The sequence below is a fragment of the Aspergillus versicolor genome, assembly GCF_001890125.1.
Source record: "Aspergillus versicolor CBS 583.65 unplaced genomic scaffold ASPVEscaffold_16, whole genome shotgun sequence".
NCBI lineage: Eukaryota > Fungi > Ascomycota > Eurotiomycetes > Eurotiales > Aspergillaceae > Aspergillus > Aspergillus versicolor.
Window position 1 is genome coordinate 63,091 of NW_024467539.1, and position 26,269 is coordinate 89,359.

General features: G+C 51.3%; 10 protein-coding genes across 10 annotated transcripts; 3 read left to right on the forward strand and 7 right to left on the reverse strand.

Moving 5' to 3' along the window:
• Window positions 1-235: 235 nt before the first annotated feature.
• On the reverse strand, window positions 236-4,458 carry ASPVEDRAFT_156125 (ABC transporter ATP-binding protein). Its single transcript, XM_040808502.1, has 6 exons — window positions 4,343-4,458; window positions 3,447-4,291; window positions 2,949-3,375; window positions 2,745-2,897; window positions 1,086-2,681; window positions 236-1,028 (listed from the first exon to the last, which is right to left on the reverse strand). Exons 1-6 carry the CDS (start codon window positions 4,382-4,384, stop codon window positions 369-371), a joined length of 3,723 nt encoding a protein of 1,240 aa, XP_040674243.1. The 5' UTR covers window positions 4,385-4,458; the 3' UTR covers window positions 236-368.
• Window positions 4,459-4,618: 160 nt separating this feature from the next.
• On the reverse strand, window positions 4,619-5,482 carry ASPVEDRAFT_144479 (uncharacterized protein; the record flags this gene model as incomplete). The annotated part of the gene is made up of 4 exons (XM_040807988.1): window positions 4,619-5,017; window positions 5,091-5,098; window positions 5,195-5,286; window positions 5,373-5,482. Coding segments are annotated over 4 exons (609 nt in total), but the record flags the coding sequence as incomplete, so codon positions are not given.
• A 137-nt stretch (window positions 5,483-5,619) lies between these two features.
• Window positions 5,620-5,885, forward strand: ASPVEDRAFT_47638 (uncharacterized protein). Its single transcript, XM_040813827.1, has one exon. It carries the CDS (start codon window positions 5,642-5,644, stop codon window positions 5,879-5,881), a length of 240 nt encoding a protein of 79 aa, XP_040674245.1. The 5' UTR covers window positions 5,620-5,641; the 3' UTR covers window positions 5,882-5,885.
• Window positions 5,886-6,233: 348 nt separating this feature from the next.
• Window positions 6,234-7,002, reverse strand: ASPVEDRAFT_47639 (uncharacterized protein). Its single transcript, XM_040813828.1, has 2 exons — window positions 6,695-7,002; window positions 6,234-6,638 (listed from the first exon to the last, which is right to left on the reverse strand). Exons 1-2 carry the CDS (start codon window positions 6,938-6,940, stop codon window positions 6,555-6,557), a joined length of 330 nt encoding a protein of 109 aa, XP_040674246.1. The 5' UTR covers window positions 6,941-7,002; the 3' UTR covers window positions 6,234-6,554.
• A 926-nt stretch (window positions 7,003-7,928) lies between these two features.
• Window positions 7,929-9,781, reverse strand: ASPVEDRAFT_34633 (cytochrome P450; the record flags this gene model as incomplete). Its single annotated transcript, XM_040810875.1, has 7 exons — window positions 7,929-8,413; window positions 8,467-8,977; window positions 9,034-9,095; window positions 9,156-9,260; window positions 9,317-9,531; window positions 9,577-9,616; window positions 9,688-9,781. 7 exons carry the CDS (start codon window positions 9,779-9,781, stop codon window positions 7,929-7,931), a joined length of 1,512 nt encoding a protein of 503 aa, XP_040674247.1.
• A 535-nt stretch (window positions 9,782-10,316) lies between these two features.
• ASPVEDRAFT_89701 (VOC family protein) lies at window positions 10,317-11,635 on the reverse strand (the record flags this gene model as incomplete). Its single annotated transcript, XM_040818670.1, has 6 exons — window positions 10,317-10,348; window positions 10,401-10,510; window positions 10,577-10,805; window positions 10,873-10,980; window positions 11,033-11,105; window positions 11,180-11,635. 6 exons carry the CDS (start codon window positions 11,633-11,635, stop codon window positions 10,317-10,319), a joined length of 1,008 nt encoding a protein of 335 aa, XP_040674248.1.
• Window positions 11,636-12,338: 703 nt separating this feature from the next.
• ASPVEDRAFT_47641 (uncharacterized protein) lies at window positions 12,339-14,118 on the forward strand. The gene has a single exon (XM_040813829.1). It carries the CDS (start codon window positions 12,822-12,824, stop codon window positions 13,935-13,937), a length of 1,116 nt encoding a protein of 371 aa, XP_040674249.1. The 5' UTR covers window positions 12,339-12,821; the 3' UTR covers window positions 13,938-14,118.
• A 383-nt stretch (window positions 14,119-14,501) lies between these two features.
• ASPVEDRAFT_97418 (uncharacterized protein) lies at window positions 14,502-17,497 on the reverse strand (the record flags this gene model as incomplete). The annotated part of the gene is made up of 7 exons (XM_040818781.1): window positions 14,502-15,705; window positions 15,760-16,139; window positions 16,237-16,444; window positions 16,514-16,702; window positions 16,749-16,866; window positions 16,912-17,257; window positions 17,303-17,497. Coding segments are annotated over 7 exons (2,640 nt in total), but the record flags the coding sequence as incomplete, so codon positions are not given.
• Window positions 17,498-18,879: 1,382 nt separating this feature from the next.
• Window positions 18,880-20,509, forward strand: ASPVEDRAFT_34637 (M14 family metallopeptidase; the record flags this gene model as incomplete). Its single annotated transcript, XM_040810876.1, has 2 exons — window positions 18,880-19,060; window positions 19,113-20,509. The coding sequence occupies 2 exons, from the start codon at window positions 18,880-18,882 to the stop codon at window positions 20,507-20,509; spliced, it is 1,578 nt and encodes a 525-aa protein (XP_040674251.1).
• A 193-nt stretch (window positions 20,510-20,702) lies between these two features.
• On the reverse strand, window positions 20,703-26,246 carry nscA (non-reducing polyketide synthase nscA; the record flags this gene model as incomplete). Its single annotated transcript, XM_040818671.1, has 4 exons — window positions 20,703-22,013; window positions 22,059-24,728; window positions 24,785-25,889; window positions 25,939-26,246. 4 exons carry the CDS (start codon window positions 26,244-26,246, stop codon window positions 20,703-20,705), a joined length of 5,394 nt encoding a protein of 1,797 aa, XP_040674252.1.
• Window positions 26,247-26,269: the final 23 nt, after the last annotated feature.

Below are 26,269 nucleotides of genomic sequence, written 5' to 3' on the forward strand. Positions count from 1 at the left end.
TGGCCTTTCCCATCTAGACGCCGTAGTAGAATGGCTTGCCGAGGCGTACAAAGCGGAATGTCGGGCCACTGAGATGACAGCCAACACAATTCTTAATCTGACCACTGAACAAGCCGTCAGAGGTGCTGAATATACCTGGATGCTGTTTGCTCTGCAATGGCCCAGATGTGGCTCCATAGCCTTTCTACTCATACCAAAGGGTTTAAGAAGGATGTTAAGAACAAAAGCATCTCCTGCAAGACCTGGCTGATGAGGAATATTGGTTGGGTTTGAGGCTATCAAAAAATCTATAATCTTAGATGGATCATGGCAAGACAGGTTAACGAGGACCTGGTGAAGAATGCAGTTCATCTGGCCTCATATTGACTTCATGCCAATAACTGCGCCATATATGTCTGAAAATAGAGCCCTTTCATTCGGAGTAACTGGTCATGATCTCCTGATTCCACAATTCTACCGTCCGCCAAAACGTAGATAGTGTCTGCATTTCGAATTGTGGATAAACGATGAGCAACAGCAATGGTAATCCGGTCTCTTTTTTGACTCGCTCGCTCTAGGGCTGCCTGAACCACTGCTTCAGATTGGCTATCTAATGCAGACGTCGCCTCATCCAGCAAGAGAATCTTTGGGTTTCGGATCAGGGCCCGGGCAATCGCGATTCTTTGTCGTTGCCCACCAGACAAAGATAGGCCCCGAGATCCACAGTCTGTGTTAAAACCGAATGGCAGAGACATGATGAAGTCTAAAGCGCCAGCCTGTCGAGCCGCCTCCTCGATCATAACATTTGTTACTTCCATACCGGCTCCCAGGGCTATATTTTCTCTTATAGTCCCCTGGTATAGCACAGTATCTTGCTGAACCAAGGCCATTGAGGAACGATGTCTTCGAAGCGACGACTCTAGAATATTTTGACCCCCGATACGAATGTCGCCTGAGTCAGAATCGTAAAATCGTTCAATCAAGGATATCAATGTAGACTTGCCGCAACCGCTGTGACCTACAAAGGCAACAAATTGGCCGGCGTCAATCTATAACGGTCAGCTCCGTCGAGCAAAATATAGGTCCAATTTTTTCAGACAACTCACGTTAAGGGAGATCCCACTCAGCGCATTCATCTGGCGCCGAGGATACCGGAATTTGACATTCGAGAATGAGAGCCCTTGACCCCCATCGGGGTCAGTGATACGACTGTTTTCACGTAATTGACGAGAAAGCGTTTCCTGTCGCATTCGAAACAGATATGTTGCAGCACTCCTCGCCCTTGCGATGCTGCCAGACACGGTGAAGAATTGGGCTGCGGCTTGACCTGCGAAGAGTACGCTTGTGAAAATGACAAAAAACTGGTCTGCGGTATATTCACCAGACGAAATTAGTCTTGCCCCGTACCAAAACCCAAGAGCCATGACGAGAAAATCAACAGACTGTGAGAATGCGTAAGGAATCAAAGCAAGTGACAGAGACATGATCGAATGCCTGACGATGTCCTCAAGTGCCGATGCATATTCAGCCAGTATATCATGTTCTGATGTTAGGGATGCTACGGTTCTCAGAGCGGCAACTGCTTCAGCTGCCAGGGCGGCGCTTTCAGTAAACCTCGTGTCGTTTCGGTTATTGAGATCTGTTTCTAACCGGACCCGGATATATCCCGAAGTGAGTAACAGCGGTAGCCCTGCAAATATCATGATTAAAGCCAATTTCCATCCCCAGGCCAGTGCTAGGCAGCTGCTTGCCACGGTACTGAGAGCCATGATAAGCATAACAAATATGTTCACCGAGATCAATTCCTGAATGCTGCTCGGAACACCTGTGAGGGCAGCTGTCAATGCCCCTGATGCATTCTCCAATCGGTCGAAGAACTCAATATCCATGTTTATCAACCTCTGAAAAAGTTCCAGCCTGTAAAGGTAGGTCACTTTCTGCGAGATCAGATTGGAGAGGCTTCCCGTGAAAAAGTAGGCCACCAGATTTCCAAGCGCAATGCCGAAGAACATCAGCGAAAGGATTCCAATTTTATCCTTCTGGGGTGAACTCTCCTCTGAAAATGTATGGATGACTTTTGATAAAAGCAAAGCTTGTATCGGATATGTTCCAGCCGCCATGCAGCAGAAGAATACCAATGCTCCCATTGTGGGATATAGCGGCTTCTGTTCCCATAAAAGTTGAAGAAGTGCTATCGCGAGTGATTGACTCTCGGGGTTCATATCGCAATCTTCACTCGTCATAGGTTTTCGACTGCCATTCGCAATAAGGAGGGGCTGTGTCGAGTCATTGCTGCCGCTATCAGAAGGAGTGTACTCTGAACCTTCCGCATGGGTGACAGCTACATGTTCCTCGTCATTCTCCAGCCCCTGGGCTTTAACAAATTGAGAATAATGGCCGTCAACTGCGAGTAACTCTTCATGAGTTCCTTGCTCTGTCACTTTTCCCTGGGACACGACAACAATATTGTCCGCATTTCGGATGGTCGAGAGGCGATGCGCGATAACGATTGTGGTACAGTTTTTGGATATCCGACTCAGTGCCTGTTGGACAAGCATTTCTGCTCGAGCATCGAGCGCACTTGTGGCCTCGTCTAAAAGTAGGATGGCTGGGTTGGAGACAAGGCTACGTGCGATCGCAATTCGCTGTCTTTGGCCGCCACTTAAGCTTCCAGCGCTGTCGTTAAGGTACGTATCATAGCCCTATGATACTCGTTGGTCACTGACAATGATTTTCACGAGAAAATTATGCGGTTGGTTACTTACTAGAGGGAGAGATTGGATGAAGTCATGGGCATAGCTTGCTTCGCAAGCCGTTTGGACAAGACTCAGCTGCTCTCCATGTGAGAGATTTTTCTGGTCGTCTGTAAGCCCTTTGGCAACATTCATGAACACTGTCCCCCTAAATATCGTCGCATCCTAGAAAGCAATACGTGAGCAGGATACCGCAAAGAATCTTGCGTCTCTTACCTGCTCGACAAGTCCAATCTGTGTTCGAAGCCATTTTATGTTTAACTTGGAGATATCAATACCGTCTATCGTGATTTTACCAGAAATTGGCTCGTACCAACGCTCCAATAAGCCGATGATGGTGCTTTTACCACCGCCGCTTGCACCTACAAGAGCCGTGGTCTTCCCTGCTGGAATTGATATACTAAAGTCTCGAAGCACTTGTGTTTCTGGTCTTGAGGGATATGCGAAATTGACATGTTGGAGTTCAATGGCGCCGTGGCAGGTTCTTGGTTTGTATCCAATATGGGACAATGGATCAAGCTTGGACGGTTTGTCCATGAATTGAAATAGCTCTGAGGCTGCGGCTGCAGCATTTGTAATTGCTGTCAGCTGAGGAAACAGCATACTGAGCGCAGACGATGCCATCATCACAGAGAGGACAACGCTGCATCAATAGCAATATCGTAGTCAGTAAGGCCAAATGCTTTCAGGCTCAACTAGCTAACTGTAACTTACGTGAGTACCTGGCCAATGTCCTGGATCTCGCCCGTTTGAAACATCTGGTATCCTTTCCAAAAAGCCAACCCATTTCCAGAATACACACAAAAGTTAGTTATTCCGCCCAGAACGCCATAGATAACCGATTTCTTCTTTCCGTGGTGATAGGCCTCGCTAAGATATTTTTCATACCTCGAGGTCATTACTTCTTGAGCCCAGAAGACATGTACTGTTCGAATTGAGGAAAAGGCTTCTTGAGCTAGAGCGGCTGCATTCGAACAAGGTCGGGTAATCTGAGATTCAAGCTGGACCTCATACTTCATGCAGATTGCCATCACAAGGAACATGATAGGAATAACGCTCATTGTGATCAACGTGAGCCGCCACTGAACGAATATCGCGACCAAGAAGGACGAAACGAACATTGCCAATGCCTGGATAACGAAAACCAGCTTTTCTGCAATCCCTTGATTGATGCGAGTTGCACTTGTGGTAACTTGGGTCACATAAGAGCCACGTTTAGCTGTGTCAAAGTACCATATCTCAGTCCGAAGTATGTGTTCAAGAAAGGCTTGTCTCAGTGTTCTGGTAGTTCGAATTCCCGAGATGGTGATTCCGATCGTCGCAATGTAGACAAGGACGATTTTGACTGCGAAAAGACCCAAGTACCACAATGCAAGCCGAGTGGTATCTCTCCGGAACTGATCCAATTGCGTCCGTCCCTCAGCAAAATTGCCAAACTCGCTTGCAAATTTTCCGAAAATGATGGCCATTAAAGGCATGGCCGAACCGCTGGCGATTGAGCAGATGAAGGAAATCGCGTTCAAGACCCAATCGATGCGATCTGCATACTGAAAGATTCTCTGAAAATTTCACTTAGTCGCTGTTCAAATAGATGCCTTGTGGTAGAATACCCTGAAATCTTTCAAGCTCCCGCTCGTCGCTGCTTCTTCCATTCTGGCGAATGTTTATGATGATGAGAAGGAAAAGAGGTTGAGCTTTCATGGCTGCCTGCACGGAGGGTTGAACAAGTCAGTCACTCCAGCGGCCGCACGGGCCCGAGAGTCCGTTTCAGCGAGTAATTTCAACCCAAATCTCAGGGTGCAATTCATATATCTTTGCTTTTAGGCCTTCCTTGACCAAGAGAGCAGCAGACAATCCTGAGAAGGCAAAACCGTACCTTGGTAAACTCAAAGCCCACTCATCTCCCTCATCGCCCTGTTCCAAATAATCCTTCCGCCACCATTAACACCCTCCTGGTCCCCTGGTAGACTCTCACCATTGCCCATAGCCAACCCCGTTATAAAAGACCCAACAACTCGCGTGGGGAAAACAAACGCCGGCGCCAGTAGCCGTAAAACCGGCCCCATCAGGCCGTATGTGATACTTGTTTCGAGAGCGTGCCAGTCAGGACGCAAAGTGATAGTTTCCCATGCACTTGGGTCATTCGCTGGGTCAACATAGCGTAGTCGGACGGAGAAGGGCTTCAAGGATGGATGCCCCGAGGAAGGGAGCAAGAGGAGCGTCGTCTCCGTGCGGCCTTGGATGTGCCCGTAGAAGGGGGTTAGAGAGGTAGGAGAGGGATTTGCCTGGTTTGATTGGAAATTGTCAGGGTGCATGGATGCATAGGAGGACGTGTGAATGTAAGTAAAAAGGACATACACCACCGCCTGAATCATTGATTGATACGTATCAGCACAACGAACTCCAACGTGAGTTCCATAAGGGGTAGATAATAGAGAAAAGGAGCGAGGTGGCTAATTCACTCGAAACATAAACAAACTTAAATAAGTCCGACAGCCCGGAAAGTGCCTTGGCCGCAGCTAACGGATAATCCTGAGTGACCTTGACATAGTCCCTAAAATTGGTCAGATATAGATAAAAGACGCTCGCTCTTGTCTTAATGTTGTAAAGTTGCCACTAATGGATTTGACTGTCATATACTCATGGGACACCCTGTTTTGGGAGACACCCATTGCCCAAACACATGCCTGGGAGCCCTTGAGCCGTTGTAGCAGGGTCTCCGGGTATACTGAAAAACCCTGATACTCGATTTCAAAAGCTGCAAGGCGCCGAAGCCAGAGAGTCTCAAGAGGAAAATGTTCTTATCAACAATATTCCCGCTGTCTATGATGCTCTGAACAAGATCCGTCACGAAAAGGGGGCTGCAGCAAGAGTTGACATTGTACTGGATAATTCTGGCTTCGAGCTATATGTGGATCTCCTTCTGGCCGCCTTTCTGTTGTCAACTGGGCTCGCATCCAAAGTTTTTCTTCATCCGAAATCGCTCCTATGGTTTGTGTCTGATGTCGTGCCCGCCGATTTCACAGATTTGCTCGTGGCCTGACTTGGTCATTTTCAAAGGTGACCCGAACTACCGGAAGCTCACAGGTGATATATGGACTTTCCCTATATCTATTTCAAAACTAGGATTCCCGTTGGCCACAGGCTAACTTGCGTTTTTAGGTCAAATGGGATCCCACAATATCATTCTCAAAAGCGATAGGGGCTCTAGGGAAAGGGTCGGGCGTATGCACCTTGGCCTTAAGGACCTGTAAGGCCGATGTTATGGTCGGCCTCGCTGAGGGTCAAGACGGAGGTCTTCGGTATGCGCATGATAGCGAGTCTGCCCCTAAAGCACGTAGATAGGGATGGACAGGGAAATGGGCGGTGGCTTCCTTTTACAATGGTAAACTCATATAGAAAATGAATCTATTTTTCGTTGAACGAAGCCATCCTGAAGAGAAGGGAGGTGAAATAGAAACGAAAAAGGAAATAAAGAGAAAGTAAGGTGATTAGATATAGGTTTATTTTTATCTATTCTTCTTAGATTGCCACTTTGATGAAATTATGGAATGATGCTAGCCCTGTACCGTATTGGGCGACGGAATGCAGTCTGATCAGCTAGACTTTCGCACGCCTAAGCACCTAGCCAATCACTATAGAGCATAGTAGACAATCATCTCATTTGCCAATTTTATGTCAACAATTTCCAAGTTTTCCTTCGGGCAAACATCTCAACTGCTCGGATAACAGCAACTTCCTAAAGCATCCATCCCTCCGTATAACGCACCCATAGCCTCCGAGGGCCACTCCTCTCCCGTTATTCCGCTGCTCCTAGACCGATTACAGTTGATTTCTTTCGCAAGAACTCGAAAGGTATTCACGTAAATCAGAACACGTCTCCAGATTGCATCTGTCACAGTTATCCTAGAAAGGTATAGTATTGAGCATGCAGATCAACTCACATAACACAGAATACTTACCACGCATTCATCCTGGTCTGATTGTTCTTTATCACAGGAACGTTGGCAAATCAGACGCTGCACATTACATACGCAATGTTTACTGTTGTCCAAGACGCACTCCTCTTCGCAGAATGTTGCATCAACCTCGGCTTGAAGCTGGCAAGCTACAACATCACTAGACATGGAAGGCTGTTGGTTACCGGACGCGGCTGAGGCGTTGATGGCAAGTAGAGCTAGTGTAGAAATGAATAATAGGTTCATCATGATCTGTGACTGAAATTTGGTTTGTCTGTCGTATAGAATAAGCTATAGGAAAACAATCCAAACCAGCCCCTTAAATAGTTTTTCGTGTGCTCCGTACTTCGAGACTGGTCAGCGAGAGAATGCGCCTGCCCTTGCCAGTCGGGGTGTCACAGCCTGCCAAGACCCCTGCGCACCACCGCCGGTGCGCCTGAGCAGCGACGCCTGGCTGGCAACCACTCACCATCGCGCTGCCGATCCCCGAGCATCTCCGACGACCACTACCAAGGAATCGATATGTCATAATCCTGCAGAAGAAACCAAGGCCTTGCTTCTTCTCAATCAGGGAGGATCTACTACTAGAAGCTGTCTAACAGCCTGACAGCCTAATCTGGAGGGGTCAGGAACAGTAGGCATCAGGTCCGCCACCTGCCCGCCTCATAAGGCCACTCCCAAGGGGGATCTATATAAGACCTCTAGATACTCCAGTTTTATAGACATCCTAAGTACTGCCCGATAATAATATACTTGTACAGCCATAGAGCGGGATCAGTAAAGAATTCATCCAAAGTATTTTAACCAAGATCCGAAGAATGGCCTTGCCGTGTATTACAACAGACGGTACTACAGTAGCAGCTAACGACCTGCATTCAGCTGGATCCTATCTATGCGGCAACGCATACTTGCACTATTAAACTCCCCACTCTCATACCAAGGTGAATTCCCAGTGGCTCCACTACATCGCAGCTAAGTGCCGCTCTGTCCTTCAACATATTCTTGGCTCTAATAATGTAGCCAGTAATATATCATGTCCTCGCAGATCACCCAAGCGCTTGGTAATGATGTGTCCTCACATGGTAGTAGGGTATTACTTTAATACTAACCATATTATTAAGGGTTTGTTTCGTTCTCTTAATATAGTTCCCTATAGCAGACCACGCACGACAGACAACCGGCCAGATTTAGGGCACTCTTCCGTATTTCGGTTTCATATACGCCAATACGCTGGTAACTATGAAGGTGGGCTATCAAACCGCGAAAATACATCTTCTTGTGCTTGGCGATACTCCTCCATAATAGTCTTTCGCCTGGATTGTGACCTCGGGGTAATTCGACACGGAAATTCATTTGCGCATACTAGGAACCCTTCACTGTACCCCGTCTTTGGATCCACATCCGGCTCAATGGGCTTCCCTGTCTCATCACGGCCCGGCTCGATGGAAAAGGCCCAGATAAGCTTCGAAATTGCCAGGAACAGATTGCGCTCGGCAACATGGATGCCCGGGCAGATGCGGCGCCCGGTGCCGTAGCCGTAATGGTCGCGTGAAGAGTAGTCAGGGGCATTGGCGAGTTCGGGTGCCAGGGCCATCTGTCCCTTGTAGTGGTCGGGGTCAAAGACAGAAGGGTTTGTAAAGCGGGATGCGTCGTGGTGCATCCCCCAGCCGTTGATGATGACCGTACTTCCCTTGGGAATGAAGTGGCCATCTATCCAGTCATCTGCCCATTGTCAACATTAATCGCAGATTCAAAACGTTCGGGTTGGTACTTACCCTCAGCAGCTGCATGGGGAAACGCCAATGGGACAGCTGGCCTCCATCTCATCGCCTCCTTGACCGTTGCTGCAATATAGGGCAATTTGTCGTAGTCTGACCATGTCGGCGTCCTGTCCTCGCCAACAACAGCGTCGATTTCAACCTGCGCTTTCTTAAGAACGTGCGTCCACTTGGTCATGGCGTGGATAAACGCCAAAATAATTGAGCTCGACGTGTCCGACCCACCCTCCATCAGGACACCTCCAAGGAAATAGAGCTGGTGGCGCGTGAGACCAAGCTTCTCATTCTGGTCAATCACCGTGTCCATAAACGAGCCAGCACTACCGAGTTTCTTGCGGCGGTCGTACACAAGATCGAGGTAGCGACCGTATAGCACACACATTTCTTTGCTTACACCCTTTGCGCGTGAGATCCAATTACCGAAAACCTTTTGTGGAATATAGTGCAGGAAAGAGTATATGTCAACCGGGGGTGTATTGCCTGGCTCCATAACTTTGGACCATCCCTCCTAGAAACAACAGTCAGTCAGGTTCAGATGGACGGGGAAATACACGACAAACACACCATCATCTCATACAGCTGCGTCATATGTGCTGTCTGCACCGAAGGGGTGCGAACTCCGTACACTGTTATCATTAGTCCCTGCCATAACATCCTTCACCGGCAACAAGGACAAGCAAACCTACCCAAACTCATGATGATGCTGTTACTAAACCGCTTGGGATGTAGCATATGCTGTTCAGGCTGCACGCAAAAATCCCTCAGCATCTGCACGGCCTCGCATTCTGGACCTGGATATGGCTCTTCTCAACCATCGACTCCATGAAGTGCTGGTGCACCAGCTTACGCATCGTGCGCCACAGCGGCCCATACTGCATAACCAGCAGATGCGATCCACCGGTGATGGTATTCGCGACGAACGATTCAGGCCGGTTGCTAAATTTGGAGCTTTTCTTGTCGACCAGCTCCTTGACGGTGCGGCGGTCGGTGATGACAACTGCAGTTCCGGTGCCCAGTTTGAGGGAGTACAGGCCGCCATATTTGGCGGCCCATTCTGTGAATCTGTGCTTGTTAGAGATAGCCGTGGGATAGAGCGAAGTGGCTTACTTGAGATAGGACCCTTTTACTGGTATTTGATGGAGGTTTCCTAGGATCGGTATAGTAGGCGGTCCTGGGCGAGTTAGACTGGCCGCTATATTTAGAGAATGGCATACATACCAGGAGGGAGACCCTTTTCTCTACGGCCCTTGGTGAGGATCACGTACAGAGATCCTAGTATGGTGACAGCGAGGAGAAACGGGAGTGAATGCATCGCTATGGGAACAGTACAGACGAAGTGAGAATTATCTGAACATTCCAGGGTGCCTATAAGTATTCGATTCCATAGTGGAAGATCCCCAGCTTCCCCTTACCCCAGACTGAAGCTGAGTTCGTGGAGCAATTTCGGTGCAATTTCCCCGCAGTTCCCTAGGGGTCTGTCCGTCCGAACTAGGGTTCACGCTATGAAACAATGTGCCCATCTTAACCAACACAGGACCCTTTTTCGGAATATCATGACGTATAGTCTCCTTGGCTGAGGGCCTTTCTTAAATTTACAACGGTAGTTGCTTCACAGGTTGATGCTCACGTTGAGGTGGAATGTATTTTGACATAACCCATGTATTGCCAAGTAGGGAGGCATTGGGCATTTAATCGGGTTTGGTATATGAACTGACAGTTTAAATAGAACGTAGTTTCAAAGTCACTACTTATTTTGATATTTATATTGAATAAGAGCAATATTGAAGTGCATTGAATTGGTGGTAAATACACCCGCATACACATCGGGCTGTCCATAGCTAGCCAATTTACGCTAGAAATCCATCCGGAAGATCAGGTCCTTCCAGAATAATCAGCATGTAGGTTACTGATCAAATGAAAGGGATACTCACCCCAAACATGCAAGCTGTCCGGTGAAGCAAGGCTCCTATGGATCGGATAAGTCTCATCAACCAGATCCCCATCAACGTAGTGTTCGACAATGAACTCGGACGGATCGAACCTGAGCATCATCAGTAAACACTAAGCACTATCCAGTTTAGATATTCAAAAATCAAATTAAACCAACCAGTAATCGAAGATCTGACTTCCCATAATATGCCTCCCGACCCCCCAGCAATTCTTGTAGCCCTTCTCCCGCAGCCAATGGTGGCCTAGAAGTTGTGTGTCAAAGTCGTGCGTTTCGAACGATGAATGATGGACATGCCACTTGGGCCCCTCAAAGAAAAAGAAGCAGTGGTGGTCAACGAGCTCGCGGCCACGGTCGAGGTGCAGGAAGGTAGTTATGTCTTTGCCTTCTGGGTCATGGATGAGCTGGCCACAAATGAGCAAAAGGCAGAAGGTTTGAAATAGTTGTAGAGTAACTCATGTCGCTAGGTTTGAAGTTGAACCTGGTCGTGTAAAACTCGTAGGCGCGCGCAAAATCTGTCACACACATTCCAAAGTGCCCAAGCTTGTGCACCGGGGCTGGGCCTGTTCCAATATCAGAAGGCATCTTTTCTCCCGCCTTAAGCCTGGGAAATACTAGTAAGAGTATGGAGTTTCGCACCTGGTTTGAATCTCTGAGTACTATTACGCGGTCGATTCTTCTCGGTAGGCTTCAATTCATCGTCAGCCATTTCCTCCCGGTTTGACCAAACATAAGAGCGCAAATGAATATAAACAAACACACCAAGTTGTATTGCAGAGCCGGCAAATTGCCTTTGTCCCCCGCCCCCTCGATGCCTCTCTGTCCCCAAACCAGATGAAAGGGGAATCCGTCAATCGGGTCCGTAAAGGTGACACGAAAGCCACCCCCGGGGACATTCCCCTCGTCCAAATCCATATTAACAACCCCAGTTGCCCCAGGCAGGGTCTTAGCGGCGTACTCTAGGTCCTCGCGCGACTCAACGACGAACGCGGCGCCACCAAAAGCGTCTTCATGGCCTTCACGTGCACAGTACACGAATGGCTGTTGGGTATCTGTGCCATGATAAAAGATCGTTCTTGGTCCGGTTTGTGAGAACGCCTGGGCGCATTCCTGGAAACCGAAGTCTGTCAGGAACTCAGACGCTGCCACGAGGTCTCGATGTGTATAGTAGACATGGGCGAGTCGGACGAGCCGAATGCGTTTGTATTCTGCAGTCATTTTGGTTGTTTTTCCTTGTTACGAAGTGTTTGACTATATCCGTCTCCATCAGGTTTTTACACATGACACTACTGATATACTTTCATAGGCTCCCACATTTTCAGAGGTAATAATATCGGGATATCACTCGGAGCATCTTCGGTCGGATTATTGCAGGGATCATTGCAGATCGTCCGAGTGTCTCAGCGGGGTGAACACGTGTGAGTAGGCGGGGGATGCCCAAGCTGCGTTTAATCATGTTAAAAGTCTCACTGTCCTGTTGATGGGAAGTACTCAATATCCTGCGCATACATTCACAATGGCTCCTTCATTTCTTACCAATTCTCACACCCCAGGTGCCTCCCCGTTGGCAAATGGCAGTGCCAGTGGGATTATAGAGACGGAATTCTTAATCGTCGGTGCAGGGCCAGCAGGGGCTTCTTTGGCCTGTTTTCTAAGTTCATATGGTAAGCTATATATTGGGTGTACGACAGTCTTAGTCTAATTACAAAACAGGAATAAAAGGCATCATGATCAGTGCGGCGCACGGTACTGCCGACACTCCTCGAGCACATATCACCAACATGGCTGCTCTGGGTAATTTATTCTTGCTGCCACTTATTTTCCTTGGGCTGTAATAACCTTCTTTAGAATGTCTCCGTGATATCGGTCTCGACAGCGAGATCCAGAAGGTCGCGTGCGACGGCCAGGAACACATGGTTCATACGCGATGGTGCCACAGTATGGCAGGCGAAGAGTACGCGCGGATATATTCCTGGGGCAATGATCCCAACAGGAAGGTGAGTGGCCCTGCAAAAAAGTGTGCAATAATTAATGATAGCAGGGAGACTATGAAAGAGCGAGTCCCTGTTCGCCAGTCGATCTCCCCCAGACGCTGCTGGAGCCCATTCTCGTCCGGCACGCAACACACCAGGGCTTCACCACCAGGTTCGACACCTCGCTGGTGTCCTTCGTCCACGACGATCAGCAGCGCATTGTCGCGACTGTCCGCGATAATCTGTCTCAAGGCGAGTACTGCATCAGGACTAAATATCTGTTTGGCGCCGACGGGGCACGCAGTCAGATTGTCAAGCAACTGAACCTGCCTCTGGCCGTGAAGCCAGGACAGGGCCTCGCAATCAACGTCCTGGTCAGGGCGGATCTCTCACATCTGGTGGCGTACCGCAAGGGGAACCTGCACTGGGTCATGCAGCCGGACCGTGAGCATCCTGCGTTTGGGTGGATGGCCATCGTCCGCATGGTCAGGCCGTGGGACGAGTGGATGTTTATCCTGTTCCCAACTAGAGACTACGACCCAGCGAAGACCCCTGCCCCATCTAACGAGGACTATCTACACCGAGTTAAGCAGCTTATCGGCGATAGCACACCAGCCGAGATCATCAACGTCTCCAAGTGGTACATCAACGAGATCGTGGCCGAGAAGTACTCCGACGGCAACGTCTTCTGCCTTGGAGACGCCGTGCACCGCCACCCACCGCTCAATGGGCTGGGATCGAACACTTGTATCCAGGATGCGTTCAATCTCGCATGGAAGGTCGCATACGTCCACCATGGAATTGCCGGCCCATCGCTGCTCTCAACATACTCCGCAGAGCGCCAGCCTGTGGGCCATAGCATCATCACTCGTGCCAACCAGGCGCTCAGGGACCACCACCCCATCTGGGAGTCACTCGGCATGCTGGAAGCATCCCTCGAAGAGCGAAAGCGCTCGCTAGCCGAGCTTAAAGCGCCGAATGCGAATGGTCGGGAGCGTCGTCGGACACTGCAAAGGGCCGTCTCCGAAACCAGCCATGAGTTTCACGGCCTAGGCATTGAGATGAACCAGCGGTACTCGAGCACTGGAATCTACAAAGTAGACGAGACAAAACCTTTTGTATTGCCTGGCCGATCGGCGGAGGATCCAGTATTGTATTATGAGCCAAGTACCTACCCCGGGCGTCGGCTGCCGCATGTATGGCTTAACAAGGCTATTCCTGTTAAGCCAGTATCAACAATCGACCTGGCGGGACGAGGTGCATTCACGCTGTTCACTGGTGCCGGTGGGGATTATTGGAAGGAGGCAGCCAGCCAAGTGAGTGTCAAGTTCGGAGTCGCTCTACACGCCTACTCAATAGGGTTCCACCAAGACTGGCACGATTCGTACTTTGAATGGGAACGTCTGCGTGGAGTAGACGACAGCGGCGCAGTTCTGGTCCGTCCGGATCGATTCGTGGCGTGGAGAGCAAAGGAGGTACTGAATAGTGTTGAAGCCTGCGAGGAGAAGCTGTCAGAGGTTGTGACAACTGTGTTGTGTATTGAGTGATGTAGAGATAAAGATACCGTTCTATATATTGTCTGATTACACTGCCGGCATATCCTGTATGTCCAGCGATGCCTCGCCCAAAGGTTCCATTTCCCACATCCGGTTAAAGTCAAGAGACGGTGTATTCGTACCAAACAGGAACATTGGGTCGACAAGAGTAGCGGAGATCAACTGGCTAGGCATCGTCTGATCTATTCCCTGCAACGGCAGGAAATCAAGCATCGAAGGGTTGCTCGCATCGCCGGCCCTGTCCGCCCAGTCGTCAGGGGGCATAATGTGACTCTGGGGAGGGCTGGGGAGGGCTGCAGATTGAGTCGCAGTGGGTGGCGTAGGACCATCAGGTCCTTTCAAGCTTTCACTGCCTCGCAGCCCTGAAGACATGCAGTATTGCCGCGCAGAGCTGTTACTACCTGACGGCCCAGGTGTACGTCTTTCTGCCTGTTTGCAAGCCTCCAACTGTTCCTCGAGGGTTTCCAAGTTCTGCTGAACGGCACTATTCGTATCCCAGAACCGACTGCACCTCTTGTAGGTGAGGTGAAGCACTTCATAGCGAGATTTTATGGCCGACTTGAGTGCCCCCGGCTGACAGAGTTGGCTATGCATGAGTTGAACCGCAGAGCCCAGCCAAATGGTGCTCAAGAGGAAAGGGTTAATGTACTGAACATGATCGTCGCTACTGCGATTGATAATACCAAGAATGTTATCCGCTGCGTCAAAGTATTCCTTAATGCTGGACTGCTCGTCCTCTTTCGGGTCATCACTGCTGCGTTCGCCGTCCTGGGTCGGAAGCGCGACACGGAAACGGCCCTTGAACACATCGTAGCGGTAAATCATCAATCTAGCAAGCTGCGTCCTTAGGTGAATATTGTATATAGAGCAATGCATCTGTCGCCAAGACGTTGTCTGGCCGGGGACGCGCGCATCGAAAGTCAGATGCTGGTGATTATACTTGAGATGGCCCGGCAAAGCGAGCTGGAAGCAACGGACTGCATTCGCGATGATCTCCAGGCGATGGCGGGCTTCATCGATATGATCCGACCGTGATCGACTGGGAATCCCTCGAGGGCTGGATATCCGCTGGGCCTCCTTCATCAGAGAGTTGATCACGATAAACCACGCTTTCGGCGAATGATTACCGCAGCTATCGAGTGCCTTCCAACGACGCATAGGATCCTGTTCAAAAAAGCAGCTCTGCTGTGGTTTGCGCTGAAACCAGGCCTCATCTTCGACCGGTAACAAGATCTCTATCTGGGACCAGTCCAGGGCTGTGGGTGTTCGTCGGATAGTGGTTGCAAAGACATCCATTTCCCATATCGCCCACCACGCGCGCCGTTTCTCTTCGTCCTCACACCACTTTTCCACGTCCACGGAACTTCCGGTCTCCTGGCCTTGCACGTCCACTAAATGGAGGTTCATTTCGTACGCCAGTCGAACGCACATTCCAAGCGTGCGCCACGCCTTGCCGAGAACCCCTTGTGTTAATTGGCAGTGGGCTGCTAGAATACACGCTTGTAATAGACATAGCGGCGGAGTATCGTCGCCGCACTCGTCGAGTGCCTTGTCTATATGCTGCAGTGCGAGTTTGAGGTACCTCGTCGATTGATGGTTGATGTCCGCCTCCCCTGGACGGAAACGGACGGAAAAGGTGAACATGGCGGCCGCGAGGGCAACCACCAGCGTCGGAGACGAGATTCGAGAGAGTTTATCTGAGAAGGTCGGCTCATGGAAGAGATTAATGGCTGTCATGTTGTCGAAATATGCCGCCAATCTATGAAGCGTTGTGATTAGAATCCATTTGCTGCCTGCAATACGACTGACTTACAATTCCTCAGCCTCCTGCACCTCGAGGTCCAAGGTCCTGCACGCTTGCTGGATAGCACCTCTGGTATTCGTATTACCTGATGAATTTCTTCGCCCCAGGTCCCCGTTATCTGGCGGAGATGCCGCGTGGGCAGGGTGCAGGATGAATGAGAGATCAAGTGCCTTGTCGGCCGTGGAAGAGGCATTGTGCCCGCCGGTCGTCACCAATACTATGCCGTCGTTGGCAGTGTCTGGCAAACCTGGGCTATCATGGCCTTCTTGATATGATGCAGCAGTCGCAGGCTCCGGTCCATCGTCGATGGCGGCACGGGACCGTTTTCGTTGTCGCTGCGAGCCGACCTTGGGTCCTGGTTTCAAGGGACCATCAGGGTATGTGCATGTCTGCATTGTCTGCTCACAGACCTGGCAGTGCGGATAGCTTCGGTCACTGCGATCATCAGTCTTGTTTGATTGCTATCCTATATCAGCGCAGACGCACCACTTGACCTTTCGCCGTCGGCAGGTACGGCATGAGATTTCTGATTGCTGTCCAGGAGAGGCCATTTGGCAGTACACAGGTAAAGGAATTCAGGAGGTTAGTCTGGAGAAGGTAGTAATGAGGTGAGATGATTCTACCCCACGATCCACTGGTTGGTTCACTTTTGATTCTGCGGGGTTGAAGTTTAATTTGAATTCGACCGAAATTGCTCCGAATATTCAATAATTACATCATTTGATACTCGTTCTGGCTACATCATTGGATCTACTCGTAGTACACTTTGTTACACAACGTGCCAATGCCCTGGATCTCAACCCTCATATCATCACCGTCCTGCAGAACCACCTTTGGGCTGCGCATTGCCCCAATTCCTGGCCCAGTCCCCGTCATAATGACGGTCCCCCTCTCCAGGGTAGTGCCCTGCGACAGAAACGCGATCGTCTTGGGAATGTCGAAGATCATTTCTCTGTAGCTTGTCAGCGAGGACGTGGTATCTAATTCGATTGTCGTACCGTGTGTTTGAATCCTGAACAATAGCCCCGTTGTGAATGGCCTTGATATCCAACCGATGCGGATCGACTTCTGAGGGCGCCACCAGCGCTGGGCCCAGCGGACACGAGCCGTCAAGTCCTGCAAAATATCAGTCACAGCCTCATATAAATACAAAATACGTACCCTTGGAAAAACTCCATTGGCTGTTTTTAAATTGCTGCGTGCGGGCGCTCACGTCGTTGCTGCAGGTGTAGCCCAACACGTAGTCCATGGCTTCGGACTCGGGGATATCACGGCCTGTCTTGGACAGGATTACTGACAGCTCCGCTTCGTAGTCGCTCGAGCCATCCTGGGCGATCTTGGGTACGTTGATCTTTGCTGGGTGAGGACCATTAAGTGCTGTCCGCGGCTTGACAAACAGGACGGGCACGTCGGGGATGGGCATGTTGGCTTCTCGCGCGTGGTCGCGATAGTTGAGGCCCAGGCATCGAATGATCGGGACGTCTTGCATTTCAATTGGGGCGAGAAGCTGTTCTCATTAGCTGTGACCGCATTGATTAGGGAGGAGGCATACCCGGGCAACGTGCAGTTGCTTGTCAGTAACAACCCCGTCAAAGACAGAGCCCTGGATCAATCGTGCTTTTATTCGCTCCCCTTTGACGACAGAGAGTCCGACATCAGGGAATTGACGCGCATCGACTTGGCCAATATGCGCCTGTCCGTCTTCCTCGGCAATGAAGCGGATCAATCGGGTCCAAGTTGGGGCCATTATACTTAGTGTGCAGTTGGCAGTTACTGATCCTAGCATACTTCAACAAGCAGCGCTATTTATATTATGATTACTGGCGTTGTTGGGTTGTCGGACCATCTTCGGTGCAATTATGCAACATTCGGGGAAATTGGCCTGGCCAGCAATCACGGTTCCTTTTCCCCCCGCAGACCACAGTTGGCTAAATTATTGAAGAGTATCTCTGGGTTGCTTGTCAACTCAATGATTGTTTGTTTTATTTATTGCCCCGGTTACCAAGTTCATCGGCAGATATATATCTTACAACACCTGGTAGTTAAATAGCCGGGTAGCCAGTATCGTAAATTTAAATTTCCCCGAGGAAAGTTCCATCTCAGCCGGGCCAGGATGAAAGCATCTTTGCATATGGTTCAGCCAGGCATGGCACTTGGATTTCAAATAAATAGCCGTCATATCTATACGTTCCGGTGGCCATGTATAACCGAATGTAGCGGGAATTGGAAGTCGGAATTTGGGAAAATAAACAAGAATCAATGCGGGAGAATTGCAGTTAACATGCATACAGAACATGATCTGGCCTTGAACTGTAAGAGTAAGGATAGCCAGATCATATATAGTCTTAAAGATTGATGCGAACCCTACGCGAACCCTAGCTTCCAGTACGCAAAGTACTTCATACTAGTATACTTCGATATACTCAATTACGTGCTATGGCAGCCACTTGAACTAGGATATATCCAGAGCCTAAAACTAACATAACGGTTTGGGAATGGGCTGCTTGATCAAGGCATACATTCAACTCTCAGAGGACAAATATTAGGGATCAACGGGAAGACGATCACGGTACGACGTGTAAATACTCAGCCCACGCTTCCAGTCCTTTCACGGGAATAATATGAAGGACGAGCATTCGGACAAGCCGCTTGGCAAGATTAACGACTTACTCCAAGTCTCCAACCGAGATAACATATCTCGTCTCTCGTGCTAAACTGCCGACTCGGAGCTTGAGGTACCACCGAGAATGCGACCCTATTATGAGAGCCTTGAAATGACTGGGACGTGAACGCCGGAAGTGGGGAGATCGCAGCTTGGCTGCGAGGTGATAAGCCACCGCAGGAATGTCACTGGCCGCATCGGCAAACTCGAGTTTCCACCGCCGCTCTTGGCGCAATACGAGGACTTGGCGGGGAAACGAAATGAGGGGATGCAGGAGGAAACAGGCAGAGTTGGAGAACATGGATGAAGATCTGTGACCACCGCGGCGCAGTATGTAAGGGATGCAGGAACCCAGGGTTGCAATCTGGCAACTCCCTCCCTCTCCCTCCCTCTGCTAAACGGTGTGCAGAAGCATTCACACAAAGATGAGACTTGTTTCTGTTGGTCTCTCCCTCGGCCTTGCCTCAATGGCAAGGGCTGTTAGTTATGGGTATAACCACGTTCCTGTGGTGAAGGACTCTGAACTGGTTGCTGGCGCGTTCGAGGACGTCGACATTAAGCTGCTATCCCCAGCTTTTACGACTCCCGAAATCCGGCTTCCTGGGTTCAAGAATGGCACGCAGGGGCCGTCTTCCCAAGACGATATGGGTGAGTAGGATTGGGGACGCAGCATAGCGCAGTGAGACTGACACATAATTAGAGACTTGGATCGAGCAACTGGCCGAACGCAACGACCAGATGACCTATCACATCGCCAACTTCACCTCAGAAGAGCACCGCTCATTTCCTTACGTCCATCTTTCCGCCACGCACCGCGGAACCCGGCGCCGCGCAGACTCTGGCTCAAAAGTGCGTGTGTGGATCCAGGGCGCCGTGCATGGCAACGAACCTGCGGGCGACGAGGCCACACAGGCCCTCTTGGGCAAGTTCGACGACGACTCGGAGTGGGCGGCCGCAATCCTCGACAAGCTCGAGCTCATCGTTCTCCCAAGATGCAATCCCGATGGCGTTTTCTACTTCCAGCGCACTTTGGCGACCAACTTCGACCCCAACCGGGACCATATCAAGCTTGCGCGCCAGCAGACGCGGGATATCAAACAGCTCATGAACAGATTTAATCCCCACGTCATTGTCGACATGCACGAGTACTCTGCTTATACGCGTTTTGGCGGGGAACGGTACGCGCATGGGGCCGACGGTCTCTTCTCGGCGGCGAAAAACCTCAATATCAATGAAGGCATCCGCAGACTTTCCGAGAAGCTCTTCGCCAAGAACATCGCCGACGATATGGAAGCAGCCGGCCTTCGCGCGGAGCCATATGTGACCGGCTCCTCTGTGTCTAACTCTACTGTCGTCGCCGACTTCGCTGAGGCCGGGACAGACGGCAAGATTGGTCGCAATGCGATGGGCCTCACGCAGGCCGTCGTCTTCCTTCTTGAGACGCGTGGCATTGGGATAGCGGACCAGGAATTCCAACGCCGCACCGCCGCTGCTTTCACCATGCTGAGTAGCATCGTCCAGACCGCTGCCGACAATGCCGAAAAGGTCTTCACGACCATTGAGGACGGCATCGAAGAGTTTACGCAGTCCGACGATGAAATCGTTGTCACCGACTACAGCGAAACAGCCATTCGGCCATTCGCCATGGTCGACGTGAAGAACGGCAGTGTTGTCCACCCGCCTGTTCGCTTCGCATCAACGACCCCCGCCCTGGCGAACCTCACTCGCGCCCGTCCAGAGGCCTATCTCATTCCCGCGGCCTGGTCCGACCTTGCCGAGCGTCTTCGAGTTTCTGGGCTAGAGGTGGAGACACTCGACAAGCCATTCGAGGGAACGGTCGAGGTTCTCACCGTAACATCCGCCGAGGTGGACACCTCCTATTACGAGGGCGTCATTCGTGTAACGGCCACCACAGAGACCGGTGAGCAGGAGGTTAGGCTACCGGAGGGGAGCTTTCGTGTCAGCACGAGGCAGAAGAACGCGGCGCTGGCGATGGTGGCGCTGGAGCCTGAGAATATTGACTCGTATGTATCGTTCAATATTGTGCCGGTGGAGGAGGGTGATGAATACCCCATCTTTAGAGTCATGTCTTCATAAATATCTGTCCAGCAGGGATCATAACAGGACAGGAGGAAATGAAGGAAGTCGTATGGGGATTGAATACCCTGTGGGGTTTGGACCACAGGGTGCTGTTATATACACTGCATGCATCGCAAATTAAAATATAACATGTACATTCTTCGGATACAAAATAAACAAGCAGAATATGACAAGCAAACACCAGCTCAACTTAGCAGTACTCCTCGAGCCACGCTTTTAACTCCCCAATAGTCGGACACTCCAGGAACAGGGAGCTCTTAATCTCAATACCCAGTTCAGCGCGAAACTTCTCCGACAGAACAAGTGACATCAGCGAGTCAATGCCCAGCTCAACAAAGCTTGCGTCCGGTGTCAGTGATTCCAGCCCCAGACCTGTCTCTCGTGCCATCACCTGCAGGCATTGGGCCACGACTCCAGTATCTGGACTGCCTTGATCAGACGACGCTGGCGTGGAGATTTCAGTGTTGTCAGAGGACTTATCAGAGACTTCCTCCTCAGATGAAATGTCAGGTAAATGATCATCCTCTTTCTTTTGGTTCGTCGTGACACTAGGCGCCCCAGCACCATGACTAGCGGGAAGTGGACCGGTATTCAGTACACCACACTGGTTCGCAGCTGCTGGCTTTCGCGGCTGGACACGATCCAGCTCTGGCTGAGTGACAGTATGGGTAGTCGAAGCCGCGGGCGAGAAGAACCGGTCCATCAGAAGACGAGGCACACGGCGGAATCGAATCTGGCCGACCATGCCCACAATCCGCTGATCCTGCAGAATATACACATCGCCTGCGTACATATTCGGCTCGTCTGGCATGGGGAACATGCGAACATAGCTGCGGTACCTGCCCCCTGCCTCTAGCGGATTCAGCAGGCGGAAGCTCGAACACCCCGGCGTGACATAAAAGTAGTCTCTGGTGTTGGAGGCATCGCTGCCGTTCATGACCAACCCAGCCAGGTGCGACACGCTGTCGATCCAGTGCGGCGGAGTATGCCAGTTGCCATGGCGCTCAGGATGAAGGGTCACGTCGGCAACTGCCTCGTGCTCGTGCAGCACGACCTGGTCCATTCCTTGGTACCGCTCTGCGTAGTCGACGACATTCTTGAATAGGGCGTATGCGAGCGGCTTGGACAGTGTGCTGGCCTTTCCTTTTGCGGCTCGCTCTTCAAGCGTTTCAATACGACCGAGGACCAGATGCGAGAGTCGGTCCCATTCGCTTGTCCACGCAGCCGCATCCTCGAATCTGACCACCGCGGTGGCGAAAGAGTCAGCAGCGCACTCTCCTGTTTCAGCGCTCGCAGTGAACCAGGACAGAGACATGGAGCTGGTGGAAAGGTCGAGATACGCCTTGAGCACAAGCGGCTGGATCGTGTTTTTGTCCTTGTTCGCGACCTGTGCATGGAGGACTTCAAACTCAGAGAGGTTCATGTGTAGGTCTTTGGCCTGAGGAACGAGGCGGCGGTATAAGTACTCGCCAACCGTAAATGACATGTCGGACCAGATGGACTGCAACTATTAGCATGAATATATAAGGGCTGGGGCTTTACATACAGAAGTGGCGACACCACAGTTGTTCATTTTGTGACCGTGCAAGGCCTCCAGGAAATCAGGGTGCCGCATGTCGGAAAGCACTTCCAGCGTTGCTGTTGTCGCCTCAATGGACTCGGCTGTAACCTGATGGATCAGAGACGTTCGCAGCGTCGAGGGACGCGACAGCGATATAGAGAGAGGGTTCTGCTTTGTCTCCCCGTACTTGAGGCGCGCCTTATCCAACGTCCAGGTCCCGATATAGGGAATCCAGTAGTCGGTCTCATTCCAGCTGTACTTGGGCAGCTGCAGCAAGGAATACTCCTGCTCGCGCGGCTGGAAGTATTCCACCCACGATGGTGTTATTCCCGCCAGCTGCAGAGTTACCAGTGTCTTGGACATGGTGGCCAGATTGTCTTCATTACGGCGACATGAGGAAGCAACCTGCGCATCACGATCGATACCACGAACCAGGCCAGCGCAGATTGGGTGTGGGCCGACATCAATCCAGAGAGTTTTGGCGTCGACCAACCCAAAGTCCTCTGCAGCCTCGATCGCCGCGACAAAATCGACGGGCTCGCGAGTAGAACGACAGAGATACTGTGCGTTGATGGACTTGCCGTCGAACACGACTCCTCCGAGGAGAGGAGACAGGACAGGGATGCTCGGGGCTTTGAACGTGATTGGTCTTGCCAGTGCTCGGAAAGGCTCGAGTATAGGGCCCATTTGCGCCGAGTGGAACGCATACGGCACGTCCAGCAGCGTGCATTTGATACTCTTTGCTTCAAGAGTCCGGCGGATGGCGTCAACCTGGCCTTTCTTGCCACCAATGACAGTGTCCTGGTAAGTGTTCCGGCAGCAGAGCTCATAGTCAATGCCAGCTGTCCCAGGGTCGCCTGCGATCAGGTCCTCGATATCACCCAAGCGGGCTCGCACCGAGAGCATACTGTGGCTGCCTTCAGTGCAGTGCTCCTCGACCAGCTGTGCACGTCGTCCTACCAGGTACAGAGCATCTGCAGCGGAGATGACACCGGCAACAGCGAGGGCAGCATATTCGCCCAGGCTATGTCCAACGACGGCACCAGCTCGCACGCCGAGGAGTGACCAGAACTGAGCCAGGGCTATCTCCAGCACCACAACACTCAGCTGGGTCAGTACAGGAGACACCGGACCATCCCCAATTTCCCCGCTAATAACAGGGACAACGGATGGGAATCCCAATCGCTGTCCGATCTGGTCCAGCTGAAGGACCTGAGTCCGGAAATTCTGGAATTCACTAAACAGCTCCTGGCCCATTCCTCGATAGTAAGCACCCTGGCCAGTGAAGGTGAGAACTACAGATGGCACCTCATTGGGAATTGGCCGCAGCTCAGTAGATGACTTTGGGCTGTCCAGCCAGGATCGTATGTTTTTCTGCAGCGTTGCGACACTGGAGACCGCTGCTCCAAAGCGCATGCTATGGTGCATTCGGCGTCCACAGAGCGTGTACGAGAGATCTGCGAGATCCGTTTCAGGGTGTTCGTCCAGGTATTCCAGCAGCCTTTCTGCGTTGGCCTGTAAGGACTTCTTGCTCTTGGCTGAAAGCACTACCGGATGCGTTTCACGGGGATTATCGCCAGTCTCCTTTGCTCTTTCTGGGGCGTCTGCAAGAAGAACCGTTGTATTGCCACCGTGCGCCCCAAACGAGTTGACGACTGCAAGGCGTGTCTTCCCTGGAGGACGGGGCCAGGGTGTATTCTCCATCGCCAGGCCCACGTTCCGACGTTCGAGATCTTTGGGGATAGTAGGGTTGATCTCTGTTTTGATACCAATGTGCTTGGGGATCATGCCTTTCTGGTATACTAGTAGGGCTTTGAGAAGAGAGGCAATCCCAGCTGCAGCCTCACCGTGCCCGATATTACTTTTCACGGCGCCCAAATGCAGGCGTTGGTCTGCACGGCGACGGGGCATAGACGGTGCAAATACATCAGACACCGACTCCGATTCCACCGCATCGCCTGCCTGGGTGCCTGTCCCGTGAAGCTCGACATAGCTCACATCTAGGGGATTGACGCAAGCCCGCTGCAGAACTTGCTGGTAGTTCTCCTTCTGCGCACCAGCATGGGGATGGGTGATCGAGACAGCCTCAGCAGAATGGTTTGTGCGCGCACCGAGCACCACTGCCAGTATATTATCATTGTCGGCCTCAGCGTCCTCCAACCGCTTGATAACGACGGATCCAATCCCGTCGGAGCGACAATAGCCGTCTGCGTCCTTGTCCCAGACTTTACACTGCCCTGTTTTCGAGAGGAAGTGTCCATTCCCTAGCCCAGCGTAGTTGTCGGGGTCTGTAATAATATTAAGACCCCCGGCAATAGCAGTATCAACTTCCCCAGCCCACAATGCAGAGCAGGCTGTCTGAACTGCTGCGAGGCCACTTGAGCACGCCGTGTCGATGTTATAGGAAGGACCAGAAAATTTAAAGAAGTAATTGATCCTTCCATTCGCAAAGGCCCGCTCCCCACCGGGGACTGCGTACGTGCTTATATTTTGGGATGCGTTCAGTTCTCGCCAGTCATCGCTCGCCTGCCCGTAGAATGTCCCAATACGGTCCTGCTGGGTGGACGGCGTGCGGCCGGGAACAAGGCCTGCCATTTCCATAGCCTCGTAGGCAGTAACGAGGGCGAGTCGGTGCATGGGGTCTGTTTGCTCTGCCTATCCGTTTCATGTTAGTGTTTCATGCCTAGGAACGAAGGTTAAGGGGTATATACCTCGCGTGGCGACATGTTGAAGAACCCTGCGTCGAAATAACCCGGTCTGTCAATGAAATTACCAAACGGAGTTTCTGTCGCATTTTCTGTCTTGCCAGATGGGTCATAATGGGTTTCCAGGTCAAACCGGTCTGGGGGTACTGTGGTAAGTGTGTCACGTCCTTTCTCAAGCAGCTCCCAGAAGAGATCAGGGTCATTAGCACCTCCAGGTAGCCGGCATGCCATTCCGACAATGGCGAGTTTAGAGGCAGCGTAGGAGGATGGTCGATGAGCTCCATACTCTTTCTGAACCCAAGATACTAGATCGTTTCTTGACAGTGACAGCTGAGAAATGCTGGCTGCAATGGCTGAGTGTATACCCTGAAGCACAAGTGAGGTGCGGAAGGTGTCAATGCGATAGCTCCCCATTTCTGAATGCAATTTCGCATGTTCCACGATGCCAGCCGTGACTTTGTCCAGGTATATTGTGCCAGTGAGTAATTCGGTACCGATCTCGAGGAAGAGCTCACGGGCTGTCCTGGCCTTAAAAGCTGTGCCGGTCTGGGAGGAGATCAAGGGCAATCGAACAGGTCGGGAGTTGGAAATAACAGAATCACTGCTATTAATTACACTCTCAATATCGCCTTCGCTGTAGAGATGTGAGGCATGGCAGAGTCCATCGTAGACCGGCAATGGGAGCTGCTTCGAGTATCGCAGGACAGGAGAATACTGAATAGCAGCCTTCACGCGCGATGGTGGCCCACTGACACTAACAGACGTGCTATCGGCAGCGCTGATGAAGACCTTGGTAAGCTCGGGGTTATTTACGCCTTCATTGAACTGGGAGAGCTCGTGCTGCACCGCGTCCTGCGTCATTTCTGTGATAACGTGCGCCCAGCTTTGGAGCGTCCCATCGGACTGAGGTGCCTCCAGCTTGGACGATATACCGGCAACGTAGACTCCCAGTCGGAAGGAAACTCGGACGCTTTCTGGTCCGACTTTGGCCACGTCCGCCACATTGCTGGATAAGGAGACAGCAGCGCCAGCGAGGATCCCAATGCTGAGCCCGGCGAGAATAGTCTTCGACGGATCCAAATCCCATTCACTGTCCTCAGCCTCGTAATGACTGGAATATAGTTAGCTTCACAGTATGTCAAAGGACTCAAGGCACGCACCCTATAAAGAGGGCAAGCTCCAATACAGTGAGGAGGGCGCTCTCCATCGCGGCACCGAGAGGCCCCTGTCGAAAGTCGACATCGGCTAGCGAGCACACTGTGTCAAAATGGGGGATCAACTCTTGTAGCTGCTTAGGGAGCTTTGCGGCCTCTTCTTTGAGAATCGCAGTGGACTCCTCGAGGAAGATGGACAGTAGCCTGAACCGACGGTCCTTGCTGTGCTGGCGCAGTCGCCGGAATAGATCCTTTGCGCCATCGCTTGGGACCTCATTCCCGAAGAATACTAACCGTGCATGCCTCGGATCCATATTCGCTTGTTTGTTGTTCGAGG

What these genes read in the sequence shown, in the direction of transcription:
- ASPVEDRAFT_156125 (XM_040808502.1), bottom strand. Translation starts at nt 4,384, where the DNA reads ATGGAAGAAGCAGCGACGAGCGGGAGCTTGAAAGATTTCAGG. An exon ending in GGAGCTTGAAAGATTTCAGG is followed by an intron (nt 4,292 to 4,342) that starts GTATTCTACCAC and finishes TGAAATTTTCAG; the next exon opens with AGAATCTTTCAGTATGCAGA. An exon ending in AGATTGGACTTGTCGAGCAG is followed by an intron (nt 2,898 to 2,948) that starts GTAAGAGACGCA and finishes ATTGCTTTCTAG; the next exon opens with GATGCGACGATATTTAGGGG.
- ASPVEDRAFT_47638 (XM_040813827.1), top strand. Translation starts at nt 5,642, where the DNA reads ATGTGGATCTCCTTCTGGCCGCCTTTCTGTTGTCAACTGGGCTCGCAT.
- ASPVEDRAFT_47639 (XM_040813828.1), bottom strand. Translation starts at nt 6,940, where the DNA reads ATGATGAACCTATTATTCATTTCTACACTAGCTCTACTTGCCATCAAC. An exon ending in CAGACCAGGATGAATGCGTG is followed by an intron (nt 6,639 to 6,694) that starts GTAAGTATTCTG and finishes ATACCTTTCTAG; the next exon opens with GATAACTGTGACAGATGCAA.
- ASPVEDRAFT_47641 (XM_040813829.1), top strand. Translation starts at nt 12,822, where the DNA reads ATGCAGCCGGACCGTGAGCATCCTGCGTTTGGGTGGATGGCCATCGTC.